Genomic DNA, 25,427 nt, shown 5'->3' on the forward strand with positions numbered 1-25,427 from the left:
ATAGTAGGATAATAGATTAAAATTGACTGACTGGAAACTGTCAGCCACATGCTAATGCTTGACAGGGGATTTCTTATTATTTAGAGGATGAAAAGGTAATTAAATGATATTAGGGGTTGTCAGTCAATTCAAATAAAGTTTCTAATATTTATGGAAAGGTGGGAATTTATAGTAATTGTAAGTACTTACCGTGATGTGGCAGGAAAATCCTTCCTTCTGTTCAAGTTCTGGTCGTACTCTGTTAGGCCCTTCTCTCGTCCTTTAAGACCTCGATCGTGGATGAAGTAGGCTGGATAAAAGTACACAGACGTATGCACAAAGTTTTTTATTATTTCCTTAGTTTTACACAATTTAACACTGAATCGACAGTAATAACAATTAATATATTAATCGAAATGGTATAGTGAATAGTACGCGAACAATGAACGAATAAGGCGGAGCGAATACTTGTACGAAATAGTAATGAATTAGTAATGAATAATGTTAGCTAAGAATAAATGATTCGAATGCTTGAAGAGCTCGTAATTAAATGACTGAATTGACTGCCCGAACTGACTGCTCCGATTTTACTGCCCCGAAGGTTCGAAATCGCCGGCTTATATACTGTCGAAACAAAGGGTTTTCGGGCCGTGCAGATCACGCGTTGCGCTCTGGAATGTTCTTAGGATGATTCAGTGGAGGACTTCCGAGAAGAAAGATTTTTAACAACAATTCTTCTGAGAATTGTCGATCGATATGTTTATCTGCCTATTAAGTTTCGGCGCTCGTGGTCGTAGCCGTCGCGAGTCCATTCGATTTATCGCTCGCAATATCAGGTTTCACTGATATGAGGCTTCTTATGCGCGTTCTTTTCAGCTTAGTTAATATTTTATAATATAAAATCCTTAATAATATGGTTAATATTTATGCTTATTAACTTATGGAATCGTTTGTTCTATTTATTTCAGTTCTGATAATAAGTTGGCAATTTATATAAAGTTATGGCATTCTATAGTTTAAAGAAATAGATATTTTAGATAACTTATATGTATTATATGTAATGTATATGATTTATGATTCCATAGAATATAAGCCTTTTAAATTTATATTTATGGTCGCTTGATCGATACTACAATAAACTACTATAATAAAGCGTATTAATTTTATTAAAATCATTTCTTTATGGAAGCATTCGCGCATTATATAATAACCTGTTTTAATTAATACGAGTATAACTGTATTGGATATAGTATTGAAAGTTTTATATGTGATGTCTTGGATAAAATAATTATAAATATTGTCAACAAATTATTATTATATACGTTTTATGATTCCATAAAGTACGGCACATTTACTCCTCAATTTAAGAGTGAGTAATTATTATATATATATTTGTCTGTACGGTTAAATATTAAAATTTTAAAAGTTAAATATTAGTATCGATATTATCGAGTGTGAAACTCGCTCGCAAGTCCGTTCTTAAAGTAATCAGCAGGTTAGTTCTAAAAAGTCACTGCTGTACAGTTAGCTAGTTCTAAATAATGCTTGCTGATTCGTCGATCTAAGGAATTCTCAATTCCTTGCGCCATCGATTATTATTACTAAAAGGATTAAAATATATTCAGGTTTTAGGCTAAATAACCATATGGAACTAAATTAATAAGCGATTAATGAAATTAGTTAACAATTAAAATAAAAGCAAATGGATTACATAATTATTCCATAGGTATTTTGCAGGGATAAAAGCGGTACTTAATTACTACCAAAAATATAGTTTTTAAAATTGGCAGGACGTTACAGTAGTAAGGGTGCGTTAGCTTTGGACGCTCACGCTTTAAAGACTCTCACGCATATAAGCGCTATTTTCAACCCTTCCATTAGCTGCTTAAGTGCTTAGAATTGCAAGCAAAAGTCATTCCTTTTGGGTGTGTAAGTGTAATAAATAAATAAAATAAACAGTGCGAGCGTGCCAAAATGGTAGAGAAAAAAATTATTATTTTATGTTTTCTAATTTCAATGTTATTTGAAATATTTTTTGATGATGAAAATTCCTCATATAATATAGAATTAGAAAATATTATATTTCTTAATCAATATTATGCCGTTATTAAAATACTATATATTTTATTAGTTGCAATGTCTTAAATATCAATTAAGATTTTTGGTACGTTCATTTTTCATTTACATGCGTTCGATGTGTTCCGTTTTAACGCTCACGTGATGTAGCGCTCACGCTTTTATTGTCCTACTTCGATGAAATAAGCGTTCGTGAGCTGAACGAGTTAGACGTCATAGTGACGTCATAAATGTTTTTATAAGCGCTTATAACTCCAAAGGGAACAGCATAAGCAATGCTTATAAGCGCTTTAAGCGTTCAAATGGAACGCTAAGAGGTACAACAGAATGACATTCAGTTATATTTTTTACTACCAGATCAAGTTCTGATTAGCTTCTGCTTTTCTGCTTTCCGCTTTTCGGTCAAGGCTTCTGCTTTTCTGTGAATTTACCCTATAAATTTTATTCATACGGAATTTTCAATGTTGCTTAAGTTTCAATTTGGTTGCTTTAAGCCTGGTCCACAATAAATGTAGTAATCTTTAAGCTGTGTAACGTCCTGCCAATTTTAAAAACTATATTTTAGCTAGTAATTAAGTACCTCTTTTATCCCAGCAAAATACCTATGGAATAATTATGTAATCCATTTGCTTTTATTTTAATTGTTAACTAATTTCATTAATCGCTTATCATTCTAGTTCCATGGTTATTAAGCCTAAAACCCGAATATATTTTAATCCTTTTAGTAATAATAATCGATGGCGCAAGGAATTGAGAATTCCTTAGATCGACGAATCAGGAAGCATTATTTAGAACTAGCTAGCTGTACAGCAGTGACTTTATAGAACTAACCTGCTGATTACTTTAAGAATGAACTTGCGAGCGAGTTTCACACTCGATAATATCGATACTAATATCTAACTTTTAAGATTTTAATATTTAATCATACAGACAAATATATATATAATAATTACTCACTCTTAAATTGAGGAGTAAATGCGCCGTACTTTATGGAATCATAAAACGTATATAATAATAATTTGTTGACTATGATTTGTTGAATATTTATAATTATTTTATCCAAAACATCACATATAAAACTTTCAATACTATATTCAATACAATTATACTTTATAAATAATTAAAATCATATTAATTAAAACAGGTTATTATATAATGCGCGAATGCTTCCATAAAGAAATGATTTTAATAAAATTAATATGCTTTATCGTAGTAGTTTATTGTAGTATCGATCAAACGACCATAAATATAAATTCAAGAGGCTTATATTCTATGGAATCATAAATTACATACATTACATATAATACATATAAGTTATCCAAAAGATCTATTTCTTTAAACTATAGAATGCCATAACTTTATATAAATTGCCAACTTATTATCAGAACTGAAATAAATAGAACAAATGATTCCATACATTAATAAGCATAAATATTAACCATATTATTAAGGATTTTATATTATAAAATATTAATTAAGCTAAAGGGAATGCGCATAAGAGGCCTCATATCAGTAAAACCTGATATTGCGAGCGATAAGTCGGACTCTCGACGGCTACGATCACGAGCGCCGAAACTTAATAAGCAGATAAACATATCGATCGACAATTCTCAGAAGAATTGTTGTTAAAAATCTTTCTTCTCCACCGAATCATTCTAAGAACTTTCCAAAGCGTAACGCGTGATCTGCACACGGCCCGAAGACTCTTTGTTTCGCCAGTATATAAGCCGGCGATTTCGAACCTTCGGGGCATTCAGTTCGGCAGTCAATTAAGCGGCAGTCAGTTCGGTCAGTCAATTAAGAGATCTTCGAGCATTCAATTCAGTTCGGGCATTCAATTAAGAAGTCTTCAACCATTCAGATCATTTATTCTTAGTTAACATTATTCATTACTAATTCATTACTATTTCGTACAAGTATTCGCTCCGTATTATTCGTTCATTGTTCGCGTACTATTCACTATACCATTTCGATTAATATATTAATTGTTATTACTGTCGATTCAGTGTTAAATTGTGTAAAACTAAGAAAATAATAAAAAACTTTGTGCATACGTCTGTGTACTTTTATCCGGCCTATTTCATCCACGACCGAGGTCTTAAAGGACGAGAGAAGGGCCTAACAGAGTACGACCAGAACTTGAACAGAAGGAAGGATTTTCCTGCCACATCACGGTAAGTACTTACAATTACTATAAATTCCCACCTTTCCATAAATATTAGAAACTTTATTTGAATTGACTGACAACCCCTAATATCATTTAATTACCTTTTCATCCTCTAAATAATAAGAAATCCCCTGTCAAGCATTAGCAAGTGGCTGACAGTTTCCAATCAGTCAACTTTAATCTATTATCCTACTATTTTTTAAAACACACCCATAATATCAACACTAAGTAAGATTTATAAATTCCATGCAAAATATACACTACTGTTGTCATTTAAACCTAACTTAATCTTGCAACATTTTGGTCTTTTTCCCGAAAATCCATCGTTGCCGAGCGCTTATGGCCCCTGGCGACTCCCTCCTTTCTTCTTGAATTCTTTATATAACCCTTAACTCTGGTTGCCGAGCTCTAATTACGGTGCCCTGGCGACATTCGACCTCTTTTCTAAACCTTCTCTTTCTATCAGAAATTTAGAGTCATAATATAATCAAGTATTGATATTAAATAAAAGACCTTATTCCTTAGACAATTCTCATAATAAATTAATTCGATCTAACTAACTCTCTATTATTTAGTGTCCACAATTTATTAATTACTCTTAATTTCTATTATAATATTCCTTTCCGAATCTTAATTCTATAACTCTTGTACTTTTTCTAATTAATATATATCTTAAGTAATAAGCCCCTTGCATATGGTGAACCCGCAATACAAGTGGGCTTGCCGTAAAAAACGGAACCATTGATCCGGCATAAAGAAACGCGTCAAATGCATTTCTAATCTATCTCAGTTTAAACATTTTACTAATAAATCAAAACTTCGTATAATATCTTGTAAAAGAGTTTTTTTTCTCTAGCCGTTATAAATCGCCTGAAATCCTCTCATAGATTTCATAGAGACATTCAAAAACATTCACGAATAAAACCTCATAATAAAATCAACTTAACTAATAACGGTCTCTATCTAATAAGTGACCCTACTGGCCTATTTACGTATACGCCAGAGTTTATATTACTAAATCAATTATATCAAAATATAATACATGTTAAGGAAAGTTATCAACATAATTTAACAATTCCTTCTCGTGATCTAAGCTCCCAATTAAAATATCAATTAACTGAAAATCATTTGAACATAGATGAATATATTAGATATTTAGACACATAACCGATATATTTCTTTTATTATAATATTAAAATTCTATTCTTTAAACTTGATTAACCTTCGAATTACATATACCTAGTTGCGTCTATATCCCTAAAATACCTGGTAAAACTTTCTAGTAACCAACTAGTTTCGCGCCTACATCATTCCCCTAGATCCACTAGATTAGTCCTAGCTCTCGGCGTCCCTGGGGTATAGCCGATGGAATCAGGTTGCCCTATAAAAGTAGAGAGCAATCTTTTTCTCACTAACTGAGGTATAGAGAGAGAAAGAGCGTCGCTGAGACGTAACAAAACGAAAGAATACTGAAAGTGACGCTAGACATAGGCAGGGAAAAAATTCATCTTATCATCGTTTATGCACCTGACAGCAATAAGAATAAAGAAGAAATAAACGACTTTTACGAAACTCTACAAGAAGAGATAGATAAGATACCGGAAGGACACAAAATCTTGATAATGGGAGACCTAAACGCGAGAATTGGCAACGCAGCTGTGGTCGGGGTAAAGCAAAGATTTAACGAAGCACACATCAACGACAACGGGGAAAAGCTAGTTGTTTTTTGTGCGCAAAACAGATTAAGAATAAACAACACTTATTATGATCACAAGGACCAACACAAGATAACCTGGGCAAATTCGCGAGGCCAAACATCTATGATAGACTTCATAATCTCGAACAGAGCGGTCCATCCAACACAGGTCGTCGACGTACGATCGTTGTCCTCGGCGGACGTCGGATCAGACCACCACCTCGTCCTCGGAAAGATCTGGCTCACCGCACAGCTCAAGAGGAGACCGCCACCGGTGATGGTAGAAAAACTTAACATAAAGTCGATCCAGGACGATACTATAAAGGCTCTGTACGAGTGGCGGCTGAGACAGAAGATAGGGGAGAACAGCAGATGAGGACGATGTGGAAGCTGGATGGAAGAAGAGCCATATGACTATGGCAGCAGAAGAGGCACTAGGAGAGTGAACAAAAATGCCGATACACAACACAAGACGTGGAAGCACGAAAGAGGCAAAGCAACTGGCAAAAGAGAAGAGGAAGGCATACCTCAATTATCTCAACAACAGGATCCCCGAAGAACGACAGAGATATAAGAACATAAGAAATCTCGCAAAGGCGGGAATGCGGAGAATCGAGGAAGAATACTGAGCGACCTTCACTGCTAATATGAAACATGATCTATACGGAGCCCAAAGGAAGGTGTGGGGAATGTTAAGATGCAGAAAACAGGAAGTGAATGAATATGTCCAATCACAAAAAATCTCCAAAGAAGACTGGATGGAATACTTCAGACGGCTGTTCCGGGAGGATGACGACCGTTTACCGGCGACACCGCCAGAACGGACCGCGGTAAACACACAGATCGGCGTTGAGCTTGTGGAGTCTCTCGCCAAGACACTGAAGAACAGAAGGGCGCCTGGACTCGATGGGCTGCACAGTGAGTTGGTGAAATATGGAGGGAAAGACCTTCACTCGGAACTAGCCAAGCTATTCCAGAAAGTCCTCACCAACAGGACCGTTCCATCTGACTGGAAAAAGAGCATAACCATCTCAATATTCAAAAAAGGAGACAAGAAGAAGCCAGAGAACTACTGCGGAGTGACTTTCCTTAGCGCGGCAATGAAACTCTTCACACGGATCCTGGCAAATAAGATATCAGAGAAGATCCCAATGAGTGAAGAGCAGCAAGGATTTAGGAGGAATAAGTCCACAATAGACGCAATATTCATAGTGCGCCAGATAACCGAGAAGACCATCGAATTCGATAAACCTGCCTATATGTGCTTTGTCGATCTGACCAAGGCCTTTGACCGAGTCAGGCTCAGCGACGTCACAGATATCCTGATGGAGGAGGACCTGAGGAAATAGTACAAGCCATCAAATCCCTGAACTCCAACACCACAACACAGATCCGCGTCAGCGGCAGCCTGACAGAGGAAATCCCAATTTTAACAGGAATAAGGCAAGGCGACTCTCTCAGCCCGCTACTTTTCAACCTTGTAATGGACAAGATAATAGCCGACGTAAGGAGGGCGGGCTGCGGACTCAGAACAGACAAAGGAGAATTGACCATACTGTGCTATGCCGACGACGCAGTGCTAATCTCCGAGAACAAGGATGAGCTGCAAAAACTGCTACACCAATTCTACTTGACGGCGACACTATATAACATGATGATCTCAGTGCCGAAGACCAAATCCCTCGTCATCGCAAAGGAACCCATCAGGTGTAAGCTGGCCGTAAACGATGAAATCATAGAGCAGGTCATGTCGTTCAAATATCTGGGAGTAGAAATATCCTCTAATCAGGACAGAAAGAAGGAGGTCCAGGGCCAGATCGACAAGGCGGCAAGAATATCTGGGTGCCTAAAAGAAATCATTTGGCGGAACAAACACATGAAGAGGGAAGCCAAAGTAAAGATCTATAAAACCTGCGTCCGACCAATTATGACGTATGCTGCGGAGACCAGAGCAGACATCAGAAAAACCAAAAGCATGGTCCGCACGACAGAGATGCGGACTCTCCGAGCCATCGCGGGGTACACACTCAGGGACAGAGTACCCAACGTGGCGGTCAGGGAAATCTGCGGCGTCCAAGATATTATCCGATGGATAAAGCGAGGAGCACACACTTTTGCATAAGCGCATAACCATAAACATAAAGAAATTGATTGGTCTAGAAATGTATGCATAAGAAAATGAACCAATCAATTTCCTTGCTTATTGTTATGCGCTTATGCAAAAGTGTGTGCTCCCCGCTTAAGGCAGACGAGACGAGAATGGAATGAACATGTATCCAGGATGGGGGAGGAAAGGATGGCGAGAATAGCGAGAGATGGGAAACTGAGATCCAGAAGACCTCCAGGAAGGCCCCCAAAAAGATGAATGGACAGTTGGACATCTGGATTACAGGAGGCGAAATGATCGGAAAGACAGGCTCTAAGCCTATTTCAAAAGGAAGAAGAAGAAGACTAATAAAAATAGTAAAATAATAGATAATAGAGTGAACAAATATACAATATATAAATCACGGATGCCTTGATGTTTAGACTTGATGTTTTTTTGCTTTGTTCTCGATATTTCATATGTATTATGACAGCGGAATAGAAATAGCACGATTGTCAATCCTTATTTGACATTACATTTTTGACATACATTTTAACAATCGTAATCGCAGTTTCATATACTAATAATTATATATTATTTTTCTTCAATTATACTGATATTGCACATATACTACATGAATACTGGTAGCATGAAAGCGTATATAAAGCGAAATGCAAGATGTTCAGTCACATAGCAATAGATTCAAGTTTAATCCCACATAAGATGTTTTAACAAAATTTTTTGTTTTATTATATAAATGTTATTATATTTTGTGTAAAAATTATATTTATATTTAAAATATATATAAAAATATGTTAATATGTTAATATGTGCAATATATTTAAGATAATCATTAAATTTTCTCTCTTATTGATTTATTACAAGATATTATTAATATATACATAAAATAAATTTTTTATACATATATGTACAATATATGTGTATAGTTACTAAATGGCTAACATATTTTCAAAATTTTACCAATTGTTCTAAATATTCTCACACAAAATATAATAATATTTATATAACAAAATATATAAAAAAATTTTATTGAGATGCCTGTGGAATTGAACTCGGAAACGGCGCACTTGGATACAACAGTACAATTGGACACGGTGCAAATGGACACGAGATTTTGCACACGGTTCAATTGGACACAATGCATTTGGACACAGCAGCTTTTGGATACGTAGGAAAATACGCATCCTTTACTTAGACACCGCTCACTTGGACTCTGTTCATTTGGACACCGTTTATTTGGACACCGTTCATTTGGACACTGTTTGTTTGGACACCGTTCGTTTGCCCACCGTTCGTTTGGACACCGTTCATTTGTTCACCGTTCGTTTGGACATCGCTCGTATGCAGGAACGCGCGCACACATATATACACACACACACACGGATGGGTGCAAGAGGGACCTTCGGCCACCCTCCCGCAACCACACCACCGGTAGGCAAGGTGAATCCCTTAAGAACTTACAAAGTACATGCTACATTGTGTGTGTCAAATAAACGGTATCCAAACGAACGGTGGGCAAACGAACGGTGTCCAAATGAACAGTGGGCAAACGAAAGGTGTCCAAATAAACGGTGGGCAAATAAACGGTGTCCAAACAAACAGTGTCCAAATGAACGGTGTCCAAGTAAACGATGCGTATTTTCTTACGTGTCCAAAATTACTGCGTCCAAATGCACTGTGTCCAATTGAACCGTGTGCAAAATCTCGTGTCCATTTGCATCGTGTCCAAATTTCCTCCCTCTCACAATCATGATTAGTAATTCACTAACAGAAATTTCTCCCTTTTTCAATAAAATTGTCATGGTATCTTAAATAAAATGGAAACCCTCGCGTTAATAGGAAATCAATATGATATACTTGCTTTTTTAAAGACATGGTTAACAGATAAAAATTTCTCCATTAAAGACTATAACATTATATGCCAGGATGAATCTTCTAACAGGAGCGTTCTATTAGCCATAAAGCACTCAATTTTTTTTATCAAAATCAATTTCATTTTTAACTTAGACGGTATTTTGAAAACAGTTGGGATAAAAATTTCATCTATCAATAATAGCTTTATTTACATTTATTCAATTTATCGCCATCCCGTACATCATGACTTCTCTATCTGAGACAGATTTTTCAATTCCATTCCATTCTAAATTATAATTACAGGCGATTTCAATGCCCTTGGGGTTGTAATCATTCCTCCTCTTCTGGCAGCTCTTTGAAGCATCCCAAGAATTCTTTCTTTTCTCTATTAATGATGGCACTTCGACTTTTATTTCCTACTCTGCTCACTCTTCCTTTGTAATCAATCTAACTTTTGTCTCCTCTGATCTTACTCCCTTCTGTTTTTGGAAACCTTTGGACGACACGCTTGGCAGCGACCAAGTATTCTATAATCACTATCTCTTATCCGGTCAAATCTCGCTCCTTTTTCTCTCATAATCTTCACACATTCAAAATTAATCGCAAACACCTCTTCATCTCTTTTCTAAATTAGCTTCTTTCCCTTTCTTTTCATCTTAAATCTGATCATATTTCTATTGAGAAGTACAAAATTCTATATGATGCACTAAGAGACTCTGTAACCTCTTTTTTTTCTTATCGTAGAAGGGACAATGGTCCGTCTGGCGCTATAAATAGAAATAATTCAAACAAAAAAAAAAAAGAAAAAAAAAAAGTAATTATCACTAATCTTTTCCACCAGCTTCCTGGTGGAATGAAAACTATACCGCATTGAACTGAGAAAAATGGCCTTGCGTGATTTTCGGAAAAACCTTTCACTGTCTAACTATCTCGTCTTAAAAAAACAAAAAGCCACTACCAGTCAAACTCTTCGTCAGTCTAAGCGCAAGGGATGGAGATCTTATTGCGAGACCCTCACTTCTTTCACTAATATTTCCGCACTATGTAGGATCATTAAGCGTTTTAAAAATAGACAACTTAATACTACCGATTTTTCTTTTACGTGTAACTATGGCATCCCTCTTACAATTGAAAATTTAATTATCTCTCCTTCCTTGTGTCTGCACAAGCTCCCCCCTTCCCGCTTCGAATGAGTGAGTACTTATGTCGCATTTTCGACAGTCCTTTTTGTCTAGATGAACTCTTTCATGTTATTTCTTCTCTTAAAAGGAAAAAATCTTCCCCCGGCCTAGGTTAGATTGATTATAATATGTTATCCAATCTTCCTGACAATTACTCCTCTTATCCTTCCCATCTTAAACGAGCTCTTCTCTTCTGGTAGCTTTCCTGAATTCTGGCAAGACTCCTTAATTTACCTCATTCCTAGATCTACCCCGGGAAAATTCTTATCTCTCTTACATCCTGCTTTCTAAAAGTTTTAGAAAAGCTTATTCTCCTTAGATTAGATTGGTGGTTAGAGCGCTACAAAAAACTTCCTTCTTCTCATTTTGGATCTCATAAATATAGTTCTTGTCTGAACGACCTATCTATCCTCACTACCGAAATTTACATAAGTTTCACTCGTAGCACGGTTAATGCTTGTCTATTTTTAGACCTATCAAATGCTTTTGATGATGTCATTCCTGCTATCCATATTTCCAATCTTGAGTTGGGCTTATGTCATTTCGTCTACAATCTCATTCACTTTCGGAGATTACAGTTTGTTATTGTAATGGAGAGCTTAGAGATGAATATTTTTTTTATAAAGGAGAAGACTTATAAGGAGGACCTCAGGGCTCCATACTTAGTCCTATTCTTTTTAACATTTACGTTGTCAAACTTCACAAACACATCGGGGAAGAATGTGACTTCGTTCAATTCGAAGATGATATAGCGATCTTCGTTAGTCCTAACAAGATAGAGAAGACCCTACTATCATTGGAAAAATCGACTAATCAAGCTTTTAGATTCCTCTTTCATAAAAGACTCACAGTCTCTCCTTCAAAATTCTCCCTGATTATCTTTACCAAAAAACACATCCACCTTTCAGCTTACTCCATTAAGCTACGTACTTCCATAATCCATTCTTCTCTCTCTCTCTCCATGCAAATTCCTAAGAACTCATCTCGATTTTAGACTCTCCGGAAAAGATCGCAACTGCGCTCTTTCTGCCCGCTGCTCTAAACTACTAAATATTCTCAGCGTATTGAGAGGAATATAGTGGAGTGGAGCTGCCCCTTCCCTTCTAAACATCTACAAATCTCTTATTAGAGGTTCCATTGAATACGGCTGCCTTGTCTTTCCTTTTAACAACTTTACTTTAATAAATACCCTCGAAAAAATTCAATTCCGTGCCATACGCCTTTGTTTAGGATTTAGAAGTACTATTCCCACGGATGTACTACCTGCTGAAGCAAGGGAAGGTCCTTTAAAATTTAGCCTTCTTTCATTCAAATACTTAAAATCCTTAAAATCTTTTCTCTTGACTCTCATCCACTCATAGATAAACTTTTTTCTCTTCTTTGGTATTCACGAAAACTCATAAAATTAATCTTTTTGAAAAATTCCTCTTATCCTTTTATGAATTGTTTTAAAAGACTCTACATAGCTAGGTTTGACTACCCAGTTGTTTATTCCATTGATTATAATGCACTTACATTCTTTTCTTCAATCATTATTACTATTATTACTATTCTTTGGGATGTAGAAAAAATTAAAAACGCTCCCTCAAATTATCTTTTTCGACATCTACAACCAACTAATTTTTTCCCACATGTTATTCTTTACTAATGCTTCCAAAAACTAGCTTGTTGAAAATATTCCTGATAACTATGTTACCCACACAACACGGATGACTGTTTGCCGGCTGGTAGTCGTCTTTTTCCAGTCAACTTAAAATCGACTTTAAAAAGTTTGTACATTTATCGCTATGCGGCACATGTTGCGTTATCTATCCCGCATTTAATTTCTGGTCATGATGATTATATAAAGTTTACAAAGAGCGGCTATAGTAAGATCAAAGATATAATAAATATTTTTACTAAGTTTAAATTGTATGATATGATTCCCAAAACAGGGAATTCAGACAATGGGCTGAAATTTGTTTAATAGTTTTTATTCTTATATAAAATCAAAAATTTGATAATAATTTTCTTATATGCAAGATCCTTCAAATTTTAACAAATAAATTTTGAGATTATATAAAATCTATATACATACTAAATCCTGACTTTTATAGGTCTAATTTTTTATTATTTTTTTCATATGTTAAAAGGTTATTATATTCATAAATAAAGTATATTAATAAGTAATTATTGCATATTATTATATATATTATATTATATTGCTATGTTGCTACAATATTATAGTGCAATATTTTTGTAAGGAGACATTTTACTGGTGCTGCAATATCATAACAACATTGTAGCAATATTTTGCCATGTTTCTGCAAAGTTGCAATCTTACAGAAAAATTTTGTTGCAGTGTTGTCACAATCTTGCGATGCTGTATGGGAATTGATCAAATTTTTGAGAAATGTCTAATAAAAATGTAAATTAATATAGATGACGTCAAATTGGCTAAAAGTCGACTTATAATCGCCATATAATATTGATTAAAATTCGACTTACTCGCCAAAATGATTGACGGTTGGTCGGCTTTTAGTCGTCATAAAGTCGACTATATTAGTCGATTCACGGTCAACTATAGACACTTGTCGCCTACTAATCAACTATAAGTTGGCATTTATTGAAGTCGATTTTAGACTTTTTCTGTTGACTGACAGTCAACTAACAGTCGACTTTATGTTTTTTGAGTAGGCTTATCCATTTATTCGCCTTCCTCACATCTACAATTCCTCTTTAAAACCCATCCCTTTTCTTCTATATTCTATATTTAGCAGAAGCTTTAGTCATACTTCATACACTAGAGTATCTTAATCAACTCTATCTTCAAATCCGTAATCTTTACCGACTCCAAAAGTGTTTGCCGAAGCTCTCCTCTCTATCAATCTGGCTCGCTCACTCAATCACATTATCTTTGCCATCAAACAAAAACCCTACGAGATAAAATCTGCGTGATTTGAAAACTCCATCATATGGATCCCGGCGCACTCAGGCATACTCGGAAATGAAACGGCAGATTATTTAGCGAAAAAAGCTATTTCCAAAGACCAGATGTCTCCAAAATTATTCCCTCATTCTGACTTCTATTTTATTTCTCGGAAGAAATACAATGACGACACAGTTAAATTTCTCAAGAATCAAGGCAACTCTTAAGATGCGAATTCATGAGACGTTCGTTTCAGCATTGCATATGGTCACTTCGATTCGACGCTAGCCGCGCTAGCATCAAGAAAAAAAAGTTGGATTTTTTCAACTTCAACGTCAAGCCGTACTGTTGGGCAGTATTAATGTTATAAATTGATTCTTTTCAAGCATTTTTCACAATATAGCGTCAATTTTAATGATATGACTATTTTGACGCTAAAATGAGGGTCAAGGGTCAGCGTGAAAAGGTACTTTATGTATTTTGTGTCGCGCCAGTGATAAGCTATGATAGCAGCCGACGTCTAGCTGTGACATCGCTTACGCATGCGCACAGTAACTCCGCGAGGTAAAAATCCCATCATATCACTGCCTGGAGAATCACTAGTAGGAAACTACTTGCAACGCCAAATTGCCCTGTGGAATTTTGTGTGTGAAGACCTTTTCGTACTTCATGGTTGGCCTCTATATCGTCATCTCGTCTGTCTGTCATCCAAATCGATGTAGAAGCCATAAGGAAGAAGAATAATAAAACAAGGAACGCATTGATTTCTAAAGCAAATATTTTTTCAGTGTCTTCGAAAAATAGATCAAAATGGAAACAAATTTACAGGCGCATTCTCAGTGTTTTGCAATAATGAGATTATTCTAGGAAGCAGATTGTATTCCCTATAAAGCGGATGTTGAAATTATATCTATATAATTGCGAGATTTTTCCAACGTTTATTCCTATATCATCGTGAACTATTCTCAGTTTTATTGAGCTTCATCGCGTAACTACGAAGCATAACAAACGAGAAGATTTGAAAAAAACCAAGTTTATTTAATTTAATAAAATCAGAACATTTAATTTAGTCGAAAGATTCTTCGCGATGATTTTGATATTTCTGCGAAAATCGCGTCGGTGATGCTTAAAACGACGAATTTGCCAGCGTGATATCATCGATAGGTGACGTTTGATTCCGAAGGTTACTCAACTGACAAATTGTCTCGGAAGTTTAAATAGGTGCGAACTAGGCCTTGTGTATTGTATATTTGAATCTTTGTATTCCGAAGAAAAAGTTGACATGGCTTCGGCGATATTGCAGGTAAGTACAAAATTTATGAATTATTTCATTGACAGATCGAAATGATTCACATAACAATGATTTTGTAGAAAGCTATAGATCTTGTGACGAAGGCTACAGAGGAAGATCGCAATAAAAATTATGAGGAGGCCCTTAGATTATATGAACATGGTGTCGAATACTTTTTACACTCAATCAAATGTATGACAATAAGCACTTTATATAAAATTATGTAGTTCCATATTACATTGACATTGCTCTAATTAAATTAAAAAATTATTCCATTATTTAATAATGAAAATGATTACATGAAGTTAACACAATTGATATTTTTTATAATGGATTTTAGATGAGACACATGGAGATAAAGTAAAAGAAAGTATAAGAGCAAAATGTATGCAATATTTAGAAAGAGCAGAAAAATTAAAGGCTTACTTGAAGAAAAGTAAGAAGAAACCAATTAAAGCTGGAGAAGATAATGTCAAGAATGAAGATAAAAAAAGTGACAGCGGTGATAGCGATACTGATAGTGATCCTGAAAAGAAAAAATTACAAAGCAAGTTAGAAGGTGTTATAATGACCGAAGACACAAATGTTAAATGGAGTGATGTAATTGGTCTTGAAGGAGCTAAAGAAGCTTTGAAAGAAGCTGTTATTCTACCAATGCATTTCCCTTATCTTTTTACTGGAAGACGCATACCTTGGAAGGGTATTCTATTGTTTGGAGTATGTATTTTCTAAGCCTGTATTCATAGTCTGTTCTTATATCATTTTAAGATCATTTCTTATATTTATGATCTTAAAATGCTGTGTGGCCATTTCATTGATTGAATGGGATCTTAAGACATTATCTTAAATATAAGAACTGACTATGAATACTAATCTAAAATTTGATAAAGTCAATTTGTAATATGCACATAACTTTTATACATAACTCTTGATTAAAATATTGGGTGTTAGAAAGAAGGATCACATATTTTGAGAGCAGGTAGTATTGATCAAAACAAGAAAAAAGGTCTAATTAACATAGGTAAGATTCTACATCAATTAATATGTAATTAATATAATTAAATTTATTAATATATTTATTGCATTGTAGAAATAGTGCAATCAACAAGAAAAGGGCTTAAATAAAAAAATAGCCTCATATTTTCAAAGATATTAATTGTAGGACCCATGTTAATTAGACTTTCTTTTTTTGTTTCTTGATCAATATTACCTGCTATCAAAATGTGACTTTTTTTAACACCTTATATATTTTTAATATCCTATATATTTTTTATATATTTTTAATTTGACATTTGTAGCCACCAGGTACTGGTAAATCATATTTGGCAAAGGCAGTGGCAACAGAAGCTAACCAAGCTACTTTCTTTTCTGCATCATCATCAGATTTAGTGAGCAAATGGTTAGGAGAGTCAGAGAAACTTGTAAAAAATTTGTTTGAATTAGCAAGACAAAAGGAACGTAGTATTATATTTATTGATGAGATAGATTCTCTGTGCTCGTCGCGTTCAGACAATGAGTCAGAATCTGCAAGGAGAATAAAAACAGAATTTCTAGTTCAGATGCAAGGTATGCTCAAAGGATTAATTTTATTGATCAAAGCAAACAAACGAATTGTTGCATTAATATATTTTTATATCTCCCAAAAATAAAGGTGTAGGAAACCATAATGAGAATATACTTGTATTGGGAGCTACCAATATACCTTGGGTTTTGGATTCTGCAATCAGGCGAAGATTTGAAAAGAGAATTTACATTCCATTGCCTGACAAACAAGCGCGCGCTGCTATGTTTAAGCTCCATTTGGGTAATACATCGCATTGTATAACAGAAGAAGATTTTAAAAAATTAGCAGCATCTACAGAAGGTTATTCGGGAGCCGATATAAGCATCATTGTACGGGATGCTCTAATGCAACCGATTCGACAAGTACAAACGGCTACACACTTTAAGCGCGTTACAGGACCATCACCAAAGGATCCTTCCATTATTGTTGATGATTTACTCACTCCATGCTCCCCTGGTGATCCAGCTGCTATAGAAATGAATTGGATGGAAATAGATGGCGACAAATTGTTTGAGCCACCAGTTACTATGGTAAATTAAAAAAAAAAAATTATTTTTTTTATACAGGGTGTTTTATGGTTAAACATATTAACTTAAAATATGAATTTATATGATTTCAACATAAGTAGAGAAAAATTTTCATGCTTTCTGTAATAAAATAGTTGAAACACACTATTCCTTTACTTATAATCTAATAATAATTTTATAATGTTCTATATTCAAAATGTTTAGATATCAATATCTTTTAAACAAAATATTTATGTATCTTGAGAATTTCATTTACTTCTTATGAAGTTCTGTAAATTCATATTTTAAATTAGAATGTTTAACCCTAACACATCCTGTATATTTACAAAGAATATATATATCTTTTAATATGTGCTATTATTGTTATTTTAGAAAGATATGCTAAAATCACTGGCAACGACCCGTCCTACTGTGAATGAAGAAGATTTGGCAAAGTTAGAAAAATTTAAAGAAGATTTTGGTCAAGAAGGTTGAGAAGTTTTTAAGCTTTTCCTTAATTAAGTAAACGGATTTATAATTCAATTCAAACATCTTTAGTTATCTACTCTCGCCTTATTCTTCTTACAATAACATTTAACTTAAATGTCTATATAAATATACTCGAAAACTTTTTTTTTTTTTTATCCTCTTATTTAGTTCTCTTTTTAAGCGCGAATGACTATAATTTGGCATTAATATAAGCTTATTTACTTGGCGAAAATAGTACATAAATTAAGAAATAAACCACATATATTTTGAGATAAAAATTCTTAGATTTATAAAACAGAAAAGAGAGGTAGATTATTTTATGAAATGCAAAGTAGAAAAACGATGAAATATATGACAAACTTTGTGTGTTTAATGCTTTACAATATAAAAACATTCTGATATGTACCTAACAATTTAATTGCGTAAATCATATATTTATATAGATTTATATATAGATTTGTTTGCAGTTATTTCCTTATTACTTTTGATTATGGTTTTAACTGCTCTTGTGTACTATTTGATTATTCTGATTCGTGCGGTTCAAATAATGATCGCCTGCGGGAATCGAATTGCGCGGTCAAATAATTTAAGAAAATTCACTAACTGAAAAAAAATAGAGCATAAATGAGTATTATGTAATACACTGAGTGTTACATACACATATGTATTCATATGTATTGCCGATATTCAGGATGGTGTTTTCATGTAAATTGTTTTTATTGTTAACTGAAAATAAATATCAAGCTGTATACTAATACAAAAGTAGTGAGAATTTGCGTGTTTTATGGAGGACAATGCCTTAGAAATTCCGCATCCATATAAACGACCGTTATAGTAATATCATCGCGAAATATCCGCACTACTTCGCTCGGCAGAGTTAATGTTTGCGACAATTTGGCATGATCTATTCCATATTCCGTACCACCTAAAGCGTTTCTCAGTAAATGCGTCGCTGCATTGTTATCAAGAGGTTTCTTTTTCAAGCCCTCCTTACGTTGCAACAACATTTCGTTTATATCCGACAATTTCATATTTTTACGGGGTAATCTCAATGGACTAAGCGTAACTTTGCCGCTCATGTGTTCTCCTACCAAGCGTACAGCTTGCAATGGTGAAATCAGTTCCCACAATCCATCACTAGCTATTATAAGAAACTTGTCTCTAGGCGTCAACCTATGATATTTGACATCTGGAGTGGCCGATAGGTACGGCGGTGTATGATAATTTGGAGGGATCGCTGCCTTTCCGAAAAACGGCACAATTTTTTCCATAACATCCTTATTCCATTTATAACGAAAATCACCTAGCGAACGAAGCGGCGCCAATTGTCCGAGTAGTCTTTCCATTTTAATCACAGTTGATCTCTCGTTTGATGGATGTTCTGACAAGATTCTCTCTACCTCTGCGCGATTATCGGCATTATGTTCTACCGTCATTATTTTAGCCGACCATCCATCATTCTCTACACAATAAATTTTATTAATGTGTTAATCATAATTAATATTAAATAAATAAAGAGATAACAAAAGAAACATTGAACCTGAAAGTACTCCTAATACGGCTTTAGAATCGCCAACGCCAGCAACATGGAGATGAGGACCATCTATGTGTGCCACAACAGCTACTGCACCTGACATTGCAACAGCAAGAGTTCTTGCATCTTTCCTATTCAGTTGCGATAAAGCTTCGTTCGATAAGTCATTATCTAATCTAAGAAACGCGTCTTCCAAAGCCTTTTCCATTTGAAATTCTTTCCTGTTATCCGATTGCATCAAGTCTTTTACAAAATTTAAAAAACTTGCCTGGTAAAGATCTTTAATCTCAGCTACAAATTCTATTTTATCATTGAAAGTTTGAAGCAATTCTAAATTTTTATCAGAATTAACAGAATTCAAGTATTGTTGCAGTAATTTTGGTGGTAACAAACATGCTGATATGTAATAAAATAGTCTTTTTGATATCACTTGTGCACAGGCACCACCACCATGACCATCGAAAACTCCCAATAATACACCTATAAATAAGAGATTGGAAAAACATTACTAATCATAATGTATTTGTAATAACATGAACTCAAGAATCTGTGAATGTCCATGTCTGACAATAAAATTATGTCTATCTGAGTTATCTATATAAATAAAATTTGGATTCTATTTTTTTCAAACAGATAATTTTGGCAAAAAAGTTCAATTAAAATTTTGCTCCTATGTACCTTTAGTTAATAAACATTGAGCCTCCGCTCGTGTATCTTCTATAGGATTATTAGATGCTAATTGATTGGAATCATAATATTTTACAGAACCCGAAGCAGAGAATTCTTTAGTATATTCATTGGCTTGCAAAATATTTGTGACCTGTAACAGAATAACATGTGTAATATAAAAAAAAAATATATATATATACATATAATACATAAAAATAATAATATATAATGTTTATAAAATACTTGAACAAACTTTGGGGATGACTTCTTTACACAAAAACAAGAAAAAATATTATGTAAACTGCAAATATTATATGTCCAAAAATGACTGGTTTATGAGTTATAATCGAAAGATTACATTTAATTCAGTACCATGGCCTAATTAAAATCCATTAAATTTTTATCTGGGGACACTTAAAAGCCTAACGAAGAATAGGGAGATTTTTAGTTTATGCAACTGAAATTACAAATAAAGAGATGTTTCATCAATGCATTATAGATGCTTGCAAAACCATTTGCAACTGTCATAGGATCTTTGAAAGGATGCAACTGTCCATGATCTGACATATGCGTGCATATATTGAAGCAAATGGAGAATATATTCAGTATTTGTTATGAATTGTGAGTAGATAAACAATTAAATTAAAGATGTATTACAATGATCATGTATTATTGTAGATATATTCCGTCAATTCTTGTTGTTGAAATAAATTTGATAACTCATAAATCAGGCATTTCCGAACATATGTTTAAATAATATTTTTTCCTTATTTTTTGTATGGAGAACTCACTCCCAAAGTTTGTTGAAGTATTTCTGAAACACTCTGTACATACACATAAAATATATATATATATATAAAATTATATATTTTTATATATATTATATATATATATATATAAAATTATATATTTTTATATATATTATATATATATATATATATATAATATATATATATACTTATATATAATTATATATACATTATATATATAATTTAGCATAATGTACCTCTTGTGGCGTGAGCCGTGGTAATGCCGTATATAATCGTTGGAAGCTTCTGCTACCGCGGGATTCACTTGTTCTAACACGTACATGTCGAAAACCTTTAACAAAATTGCAGCCAATTTTCTGCAAAACCATCCCGAATATAGCGCACCTTGACACCGCTAATATTCTGTTCTTTCTCCGTTTTTCCAACACATTTTCTCTATTTCTTGCAGGTTAAGGATAAAAATAACAATGCGTCCGTATTGTGCAAAGTTCCTTATATCACAATTTACGTAATAAATGAATTTTTTTTTCTTTCTTCGAAAATTAATTAAAGAAAGCTAAAATATGTCAAATAATAAATTATTCATGTACGTTTTATTATTGTTTTACAATACTATGTAATGTATATATAAAACTCCATGAAAACAGAAGTATCGTAACTACCTGAAGCTATCGCGAATGGACACATGCAAACAGATTTCTATATATTTATTATATATTAGACCGCTAACTTTCTTCTACATTGACGAAAAATTGATCCTGAAAAGTATGTATTACATATGAGAAGTAAACATCTGCGCATGTGTGATAAGTAGAAATCTGGCGGTCAATTTGTGTATTCGTAAAACGAAATGAAAATTACAAAAGTAAATAGATTTATTACATTTCGACAAATAAAATCGCAAATATTCTAGTGAATTTTCTAACTTTTGTACACGCAGGACAGAAAGCACGCGCGCGTGCGCACACCACTGTAATGTCTTGCCAATTTTTAAAACTATATTTTAATTAGTAATTAAGTACCGCTTTTACCCCTGCAAAATACCTATGGAATATAAAACAATTATTTAATCCATTTGCTTATATTTCAATTGTTAAAGGCCATTGCACGTGAAAAAATTTTAGTCGTAATAGTAAGACCGTAAGCAAATCAATCAATCACAGTTAATTATTCTAATTATGTTGTTAGAATGCTTGATTATGATTGGTCGATTTGCTTATGGACTTATGATTACGACTAAAATTTTTTCACGTGTGTTACGTCTCAGCGACGCTCTTTCTCTCTCTATACCTCAGTTAGACTCTTAAGAAACGCTGTAAGAGTAAGAGAGATGGGTATATAAAAAAGTAAGATAGAATGATATCTCGGAGGTGAGGAGACGGCACGGCGGAAAGAGAGGCGGGGTACGTATGGCGCGGGAGGCATGGGACGGGGGGTGTCGCGCGCGCGCCGTCGTTGGCGAGGAGTGGAGGAGGGGCGAGGTGGGTTTGGTTTCGAGGGACGATTCGCGGTTTTCTTATCGGCGCGGCTTAGAGCGCGATGCGTCTAATTAGAGGGCGATGCGTCGATCGCGGTTTCTTTCACGGGCGCGCGTATACTCTCTTTTAGGATATATTTATTATTTTGATAATTTCTTATCGGCGCCGCTTTTGCGACGTATCGACGATGCGACTACGCGGATGGACGCGTTTATATTTATTCTTTTAGCGCGCGATATAACTCTTAGGAGCGAGAATAGCGGGACGCTCCGATTCGCGGTTTTCTTATCGGCGCGGCTTAGAGCGCGATGCGTCTAATTAGAGGGCGATGCGTCGATCGCGGTTTCTTTCACGGGCGCCGCTTCGAGCGCGCCGCTTATTGATAGGCGTCGCGGCGTCGGGCGAGTTTTAAGGAGCGAGGATGATGCGTCGCGATTATTCTTTTAGCGCGATATAATTCTCGGGAGCGAGGATAGCGGGACGCTCTCAATAATCGCCTCGTTCGGTCTCTTTCTGCGAACTCGGTTGCGATTGAAGTATGGTCGAGAGTTGTCCAATTAATCGTTAAGTTGCTTTGTTCTGATTGGTCAACCTGTAACAATGGCCGAGAAGATGACTAAGAAAAGATTACAAATTTGTTAACAATTTTTTTTTTTAAGAAAACAGGCAACTACTAAACATTTTGAATGTGTTACCAAACATTAGCAATCAACGATTGAATGATTGGTAAAAAAAATCCATAATAGTCAAAGTGGAGGGGCTAACTTTGGTGAGGTTGTTGCTAGAGTCTCTTGTCTCTTGCCATTACCATCAGATGTCATTCTGGCATCGTGGCATCATTGCTGCATAGTTAGAACAATGGCGGGTTCGGCTCTCAGACGACTGATGGCTGAGTACAAACGTGAGGATCCGCTTTTAAGTCTTTTAGCATACCGCGTTAACATTATTTCGTACATTAATAACATTCTACGGGAAGTTTTTCCCGTCACCGCGACATCCTCTCTCCTTTCTCGTTGAACAATAATGTCTGCGCTACGACGAACTTGCAGAACTAACCTTGAATCCACCGGAAGGCATCATCGCTGGCCCGATTAACGAGGAAAACTTTTTCGAATGGGAGGCTCTCATCACGTATGTTTTTTTCATTAGTCGATTTATTTTCAGAAAGTTATCGTTGTCAACTCACTGATGTATTGTGCTATGATATATAATTTTTCTAAATCAGTTTTTCTTTCTCTCTGACAGTTTTAAACGTCAAACAATTAATGACGTGTAAATAATATTTTTATATATGCTTATAAGCATTTTAAAAAAATTTTAATTATTTATATTTAATAATTATTTATAATTATTAATTATTTTTATAATGTTAGAATTGAATATTTTTAGCGGACCAGAAGGAACATGCTTTGAAGGCGGAGTATTTCCGGCAAAATTAATATTTCCTCCAGATTATCCACTAAGTCCACCAAAGATGCAATTCACCTGTGAAATATTTCATCCTAATAGTAAGATACTATGCTATTAAAATTATACTTAATTTGACTCACTCTACCTAAATTTTGGTAAGAAAGTGCATAATATACAGGATGATCAGTATTAGATTGACAAACTTCAAGTGCTTATAAAGGAGAGCAAAGCAAGCCAATTTTGTCAATAAATCCATGTCCGCACATGAACCGTTTTGACACAAAAGAATTGGAGACTAACAAAAACAAAAATCCTTGAAAAAAAATTACTTTTTCCCAGTTTTATTAATGTAGTTAAATACAAGTGTTTTTACCATGAAACTTTTGTATAAAACATTTTTTTGATACCTCGAATAATTTTCGAGATATATCAAGAAAAGCAAAAAGCTGTTATGAGGGGTGATTTCATCCCTTAGAATCGTTAGAAGCCGCAACTGGAGATTTTTAAATTCATCTATTTATCTATCCCCCCCCCTCACCAAAGTGTGTGTAAAGTTTCATCAAAATCAGAATTTTTGAGTTCGCGAGGTTCCCTTGTTAGTCTTTGATTTTCTAGTATCAAAACGGCTTATTTATGGACATAGGTTTATTGACAAAATTGATTTGTTTTGATGTCCTTTATAACTATTTAAAGTTTATCAGTTCAGGATATCCTGTATTGTATACAAAAGTCATTATTTGACATCTTTTTATATAAAAACAGATTTGTGTGAAAAATATTGCTATTGGATATTATAAAAAGAATTATAAATTGTAAAAAATTATGTTCTTGAAGATCAATAAAAAAATGGAAAAGAAAAGAAAAAAGAAAAGATGGATGAGAGGTAGAATTCTTTTTCTTGGCACTGCTTCAAAAAATTTTATTTTGATCTAATTAAAATTTTTTCTAATCATTAATTGTCAATTAAGACTGTATATTTCATGTTTATTTTACTTTATATTTCGGATTTTGCATGTTTGTTCACAGCATACATCCATACTATATTTCCTCAATATGGAAGTTTTTTAATAATCACAAATTTATTTTATTATATTTTTAACAATTTATAACTTTTTATAGTATCTTATAATAACTAGACAATTTTTAATTATCAAATCTTTGTTTCTATATGAAAAAAATGCCAAATAAGTGTATTATTATCAAAATTTAAGCGAAACAAGTTAAATTAAACATTTACTAAAATTATTAAGCATAAGATGAAATAGATTTAAAAGTTATGAAGTTTACAATAATATAAAACATGACAGCTATGTCAATCATATATATGAAATTCTTTTTTTTTTTAAAGTTTACGCAGATGGAAGAGTCTGCATAAGCATATTACATGCACCTGGTGATGATCCAATGGGTTATGAAAGCAGCGCAGAAAGATGGAGTCCAGTGCAGAGCGTGGAGAAGATATTGTTGAGTGTAGTAAGTATGCTAGCAGAACCAAACGACGAGAGTGGTGCTAACGTCGATGCTGCCAAAATGTGGAGAGAGGATCGCAGTGAATTTGAAAGGATAGCTCAAAAACTTGTAAGAAAAACCCTAGGTATCCCTTAAAATAGAACACATATTGTTTACTTAAAAAGAAAATAAAAAAAAAGAAAAAGTCTAATTATAATTATTGCTTTTATATTTCTTGTTGGCACATTCCTATATGAAACAATAAATTTTTATTTCTACAATAATTTTTTTTTTTACAT

General features: G+C 34.1%; 4 protein-coding genes across 5 annotated transcripts; 3 read left to right on the forward strand and 1 right to left on the reverse strand.

The window, feature by feature from the left end:
* The first annotated feature begins 7,401 nt into the window (after positions 1-7,401).
* On the forward strand, positions 7,402-8,040 carry LOC126849579 (uncharacterized). Its single transcript, XM_050591542.1, has one exon. The coding sequence runs from the start codon at positions 7,402-7,404 to the stop codon at positions 8,038-8,040; it is 639 nt and encodes a 212-aa protein (XP_050447499.1).
* Positions 8,041-14,584: 6,544 nt separating this feature from the next.
* LOC126850141 (vacuolar protein sorting-associated protein 4) lies at positions 14,585-18,580 on the forward strand. The gene is made up of 6 exons (XM_050592845.1): positions 14,585-15,271; positions 15,340-15,451; positions 15,600-15,976; positions 16,558-16,825; positions 16,911-17,353; positions 17,723-18,580. The coding sequence occupies exons 1-6, from the start codon at positions 15,251-15,253 to the stop codon at positions 17,822-17,824; spliced, it is 1,323 nt and encodes a 440-aa protein (XP_050448802.1). The 5' UTR covers positions 14,585-15,250; the 3' UTR covers positions 17,825-18,580.
* LOC126850139 (pyruvate dehydrogenase [acetyl-transferring]-phosphatase 1, mitochondrial) lies at positions 18,167-21,578 on the reverse strand. 2 transcript variants are annotated; one of them, XM_050592841.1, is made up of 5 exons: positions 21,454-21,578; positions 21,028-21,347; positions 20,031-20,172; positions 19,359-19,832; positions 18,167-19,280 (listed from the first exon to the last, which is right to left on the reverse strand). In XM_050592841.1, the coding sequence occupies exons 2-5, from the start codon at positions 21,157-21,159 to the stop codon at positions 18,601-18,603; spliced, it is 1,428 nt and encodes a 475-aa protein (XP_050448798.1). In that variant the 5' UTR covers positions 21,160-21,347; positions 21,454-21,578; the 3' UTR covers positions 18,167-18,600. The 2 variants fall into 2 exon arrangements, with proteins under 2 accessions (XP_050448798.1, XP_050448797.1); XM_050592840.1 differs by lacking the exon at positions 21,454-21,578 and having other exon boundaries at positions 21,028-21,445.
* Positions 21,579-22,961: 1,383 nt separating this feature from the next.
* On the forward strand, positions 22,962-25,345 carry LOC126850153 (ubiquitin-conjugating enzyme E2 G2). The gene is made up of 4 exons (XM_050592868.1): positions 22,962-23,170; positions 23,319-23,400; positions 23,659-23,777; positions 25,028-25,345. The coding sequence occupies exons 1-4, from the start codon at positions 23,128-23,130 to the stop codon at positions 25,282-25,284; spliced, it is 501 nt and encodes a 166-aa protein (XP_050448825.1). The 5' UTR covers positions 22,962-23,127; the 3' UTR covers positions 25,285-25,345.
* Positions 25,346-25,427: the final 82 nt, after the last annotated feature.

The sequence above is a fragment of the Cataglyphis hispanica genome, chromosome 5, assembly GCF_021464435.1.
Source record: "Cataglyphis hispanica isolate Lineage 1 chromosome 5, ULB_Chis1_1.0, whole genome shotgun sequence".
Lineage (NCBI taxonomy): Eukaryota > Metazoa > Arthropoda > Insecta > Hymenoptera > Formicidae > Cataglyphis > Cataglyphis hispanica.